The 5,460-nt window shown below is 33.8% G+C and overlaps 1 protein-coding gene across 6 annotated transcripts in view; it reads right to left on the bottom strand.

The window, feature by feature from the left end:
• Nucleotides 1-4,904, bottom strand: part of poe (E3 ubiquitin-protein ligase-like protein poe) — a 26,000-nt gene extending 21,096 nt beyond the window's left edge. For all 6 annotated transcript variants that reach the window (XM_018462408.1, XM_018462413.1, XM_018462409.1 and 3 more), the window contains exons 1-7: nucleotides 4,783-4,904; nucleotides 4,506-4,603; nucleotides 2,886-3,337; nucleotides 2,173-2,697; nucleotides 1,812-1,975; nucleotides 365-602; nucleotides 151-268 (exon numbers count right to left, since the gene is read on the bottom strand). In XM_018462408.1, the coding sequence (XP_018317910.1) occupies nucleotides 151-268; nucleotides 365-602; nucleotides 1,812-1,975; nucleotides 2,173-2,697; nucleotides 2,886-3,337; nucleotides 4,506-4,603; nucleotides 4,783-4,904 (1,717 nt within the window). The remainder of the gene's footprint in view (nucleotides 1-150; nucleotides 269-364; nucleotides 603-1,811; nucleotides 1,976-2,172; nucleotides 2,698-2,885; nucleotides 3,338-4,505; nucleotides 4,604-4,782) is intronic.
• Between the last annotated feature and the right edge of the window lie 556 nt (nucleotides 4,905-5,460).

Raw genomic sequence — 5,460 nt, 5'->3', positions numbered from 1 at the left:
AAAAAAAAATAAAGATTATTTTGTAGCACGCGCGTGCGCGTGTATGTATGTATATTCTAAATATATCTTTCATAATCAATTTACTATTACATAATAAAACTAAGCTTATATCAATATAGTACATAATATATTAGAGTTGCACAATTTTACCCTCATCAGTCGAGTTTTCTGAACAACTCAAAAGATCTTCATAGTATGTAGTAGAATCTGATTGACTCAACGCATCTCCTTCTAAAGGATGTTTTTGTACTCTTTTCAGTGTACATGCCTAAAGTAAATAAAACACGTATCAATGATAAAATATCACATTATATATATATCGAGGTTTTAAATTAATGCAAATGTATATAAAATAATTCAATACCTTTCTGTAACTAATAGTAGCCAAATAAAATAGCAAATGATTTAATGGCACCGCTTGTAGGAACGTTACTGCTCTTTGTAATGCTGTAGCAGTAGACAAAATATCCAGCGGTGCTGGTTCAGGAACTGCCACAATCACGTCGGAATTAGCTTCAATAGATACATCTTCTAGAAGCGCGCTCATTAAATTCAATGCATGGGATGCTAATGCCACTGATAATACACCAAATCCTTGTTGTCTAGTTACATAAAAATGTAATATTAATATATATATGTACATGTGTATGTATATGTGTATGTATATATACATATATGTCTCGGCGCTAAATACATAAAATACGACTGGTTACTAAAATTATTAATAAAAATATATTAATACCGAAATAAAATTTACAAGACATCATGTTTTTTTTGGAGAAAATAAAAAAAAGACAAACGTAAAGTACTTCATTCTTGCACTGCCTCTGAAACATTATCATCATTGAAATCATACACGAAAACAATATTACATTTTCTGATGAAAATTTTGTTTATGTTTCTGCCTTTCGCCTATGAAGTCAGTTATTCATTAAAATGAATTACCCATCGAGTGAATTACTCCTGTTACAATATGCCGCGTACATATTCTAACGTTGAATATGCTGATATGGTTTTCGTGTATGGTTTTTGTAACGATAATGCCACGGATGCGGTGCAAGAGTATTCGCGCCGATTTCCAGACAGAAGAGTTCCAGATCGGCTAGTCACGTTGACCAGATTAGTGTTTGGCCGCAACACGAGCTGCCTGTACTGGATGCACTGTTGCAAAAGGCTAACATTTTGAACAATATTTACATAAGCAAGTGATAACGTGAATAAATAAGTATGAATAAGTAATAAATAAGTACAAAAATGAAAACTACGTCGTCTTTTTTGCGATTTCCTCCAAAACGAAACAAAAAACAAGAATCTCTAAAAGACTTTTTTTCTTAGTTTTCCGATTCCCTACATGCTCCTGAAGTTTTGACATTTAAATTCAGAACCCTGTACATATATAATATAATATATACATGACATACATATCGAGACTCTGGCTGCGTTCCGTTTCACGCATGATGCGCATGATGCATCTTTTATCCTTGTTATTCACTGAATGTTAAACAAGGATAAATGATGCATTATGCACATTATGCATAAAACGGAACGCAGCCACTGTCGTGTCTCTATGTAATTAGATCATAATTATTATGTGTATGCACACACACGCACGCACGCACGCACGCACGCACGCATACGCACACACACAAAATTTGTCAAATAAATATCAAGATATATCTGTGATATATTTCTTGATATTACAATTTTAATTATCAACAGTGTATAAAGGAAAATACAAAATAATTTTAGAAAAGTTCCTGCAGTTGAACCCACAAAGATACGGTATTATATATAAAACACGTAATAATTACACTTTCATGAGATTTACACGTCCACTTCCATCACGAGCTTTACTTGGTGATTTTCCTTTTTCTTCTTTTCCTTTATCTGCAGCACTAAAACTGCTCACAGTTAATTGCGCTTGTAATCCAGCGACTAGGAGCCATACTCCAATCAGTAAATGATTTTGCAGAATCTAGTATAGATAAAGAAGATATAATTACATAACTAATAAAAAAACAAGAATAGTGTATATTCATAAATTAATTAAAATTATCATTGGAAAATAATAGATTCCAAAATAATAAATGTAATTTTTTTTTAAATTTTAATGTAGACAAAATGTAATTTTTACAATATTAAAGAGAAACAAATCTCGTGAAAATTACTTACATGTCCTCCTGCACGCGTGCTATTTTTAATAACATTTGACACTTGGCCAAATATTTCTAGACTCTTCTCAACAACTGTAATTGCTAAAGAATCGTACTCCTCGTCGGTCGTTTTTGTATTTTGATTGGTTTGACTATTTGCTGTAGTATTTGTACTACACTTAGGTGATACTGCATTTGTTATGCCAACTATGCTTGATGCTGTTGCATTTGCAATCGAACAATACAGACAAGACATAGTCAGTAGTGACAACTTTTCCAACTTTTGTGGTGTCAAAGGTTCCAATATTGGAAGAGATATCACATTATGTACAATATTAATGTCACTAACGACAGAATGTAAACTGTGCCTTATCGTATGTGCTTCTGAGGCATTTGCTGGTAAGCTGAATCCCTTTTTAGATAAGTAAGCTTGATACTTTCTAGTATAACGCGATAAGTGTGGAAGATTTAAACACATATCCAATAAAGTATCACCAGCTCCCATATTCTGCAATATGCTTATGTTGTTCGAAATAAACATCATCTGCAATATAATATAGTTTATTACTTTTTTGGTTTAATTTATTCCACTAACACCGAAATATTATAATAATTATGATTACATACGTACAATAATAATATAACAATAAAAATATAACTTACTATAAATAATATAATCATAAAATAAATATATTTTGATCAGTTATAAACATTTATATTTCATTGACAAACCTTAGTGTCAGAATGTGTCTCGCTTGCAATGGCATTAGTATTTTTGTTCGTACTATCCACAGAATTTTCATTAGTTAGAATCGTAAGTGACGAAAAATCTTGCAATGGCATTGTCAATTGTTCGAGAATACTGGTAGACAAATCGCAACGAGACCGCATAGATTCTTTTACAGATTGTTGAGAAGATTCCTTTTCTTTTCCACCTGATGAAGTTGTTGCATGAGGGGGTAATTTTGAATTTTTTATTACAGAAACAAGAGCAATCTCCTCTACAGATGTAAGTAAAGACTGTCCTGTACATAGTGCACGTATCGGGAGTAACAGCTGCTTCGTAGTCAAAACTGTCGATGCAGTTTCTCCAGATTGTGCTTGTTGTTGTGGCAACTTGTCTACGAGATATGCAAGCAGTACTTTGCATGCTTGACAAACAATAGGTATTTGACTCTTGGCAACTGAAAAGGATATTTTGTAAGACTTAGTATGTATTTATACCTGACAAAATATATACAAACAAGCCTATACATTGAAAAAATTTTAAATACTTTGAATTATTCTGGTATTCCAAGATAATTTTAGAGAGATATATAAAGAGAGAGAGAGAGAGAGAGAGAGAGAGAGAGAGAGAGAGAGAGAGCAAAGAATGAAAAAGAAAAAAAAGTAAAATATTTAGTAATATCATTTTTCAGATCGCGTATGTGAGAGACACAACCGATAAATAAGAGCCCTATATGATCGAAGCTAGATCTTAAAATGCTTTAAATAATTCAATCTTGAAACACTAAATATATTTATCGGTTGTGTCTCTCACATACGCGGTCTGAAAAATGATATTATTGTTTATTCGTTGCCCCGAGTATGACGTTGTTCTCCTATATATACCGATTATTGCGAAAAATATTACTAAGGCCTCGGTGGTCTAATAGCTCAGGACGTTCGTACGGAATACAAGAGATCCGGGTTCGACTCCCGGCCGAGGTAATATTTTTCACAATAAATTTAATTACAGTTTTTCAGCATATTAATATCTTTGAAATCTGATGCCTGATTGAGCATCGAAATTATTAGAATTTAATTTAATTCGCGAAATTTACTATAGTGGTTTAATTATGTTTAGTCCAGAAATATTTCAGTGCACAATTCGTTAGACTACAATTGTGGTATATATGTCAAGTACATATATATCATATTTAGTGATTCAAGATTGATTTAAAGCATTTTAAGATCTAGCTTCAACCGTATAGAGCTCTTAAAATATTTAGATAAACATTACTTGGATAACTCATCTAAGATATCTAAGAGTATTTACCTAGTTATCCAAGTAGTTTTTTGTCTAAAATATCTAAGATTATTTTGTCGTATCTAAATTATCCAAATACTTTACTAGATGAATATTTTACTCATTAGCTATTAACTAAACATTTTACTAAAATTTTACCTAAGTACTTTCCTCAAATACCTAAAAAATATTTTACAGTTAAGTTCGCTTTCTTTTTCTTTATATGTCTCTTACAACAATCATGGAATAATGGGACAATTTTAAGAACATCAGAATTTTAAATAAAAATGCGTATAAAATATTTTTGGGTAGTCATTCGCACGCGGATGCGCGGTGTTACTTACATGTATTTGCGCAACCACTAATACAATCCGCCGACAAGGCAGCGACCGCCGTGTAAAAAGTATCGTATTGATCCTCGTGCGAGACAAATTTGTTTTCGCTGTAAAACAGAAGGAAAGAGGTTGGATATTATTGCCAAATGGAATAAAAGGTCGGATGAATTCGATCCGCGGTGACAGAAGGACATCCATTTCTATTCTGCTAAGGGGGAACGTGCTCTTTTGAGTCGAGAAGAGTGTGGTTTAACGCGGTTGCTAGACTGCGACAAATTATACCTACCTTTTAACGATGCTCTTTATGAGATCGATAACGTCATTTTTATTAAACGAACGCGGCGGGGTTCCCAATATCGGTTTCATTACCGAGGCCCACTCATCATGACCACCACTCTTCGCCGCCATTTTTGATACTAAAGCTAGAAGCCATACTAAAAGCTTCGTTAAATTTTCGTTCTCGTGTCATCATAAGGCCGCGTTCACACCATGGCAGAAAAGCAGCAGCCAATCAGAACTCGCGCTGATAAGGCCGGAATCAGATTGGCTGCGTTCAGCAGATTCAACGGTTCAGTGAGCGCTCATTGCTATTGATGTATTCTTCCAGATCTAAAATGCTGATTGGATGATCTAAAAGAATACACCAATAACAGCGAGCGCTCACTCAACTGTTGAGTTCGCTGAACGCAGCTAATAGGTGCATTAAAGGTATCTTTTCATGCTGACACTTGACGCTTATTTTCGGCGCCAATATAAGTCACGTGATAGAAATCGACGAATATCAAGCTGGTTCTACATTAAGCTGATTCTACATTGTCGTATCGCAGCGTCGCAAGCGTGTCGCAAACGTTAAGGCCGCAGTACAGACTCTTGCATAACGCATAACGCATAGTGCATAAGCGAATCAACTAATCAGAATCTTTCCTTTCCTTCCATTCCATGGAAAAGAAGAATTTTGATTGGT

Source organism: Mycetomoellerius zeteki, unplaced genomic scaffold, assembly GCF_001594055.1.
Source record: "Mycetomoellerius zeteki isolate Tzet28-1 unplaced genomic scaffold, Tzet1.0 scaffold140, whole genome shotgun sequence".
Taxonomy (NCBI): Eukaryota; Metazoa; Arthropoda; class Insecta; order Hymenoptera; family Formicidae; genus Mycetomoellerius; species Mycetomoellerius zeteki.
Note: the sequence above shows the minus strand (reverse complement) of the source record. Positions and strands in the feature narration are given on the sequence as shown.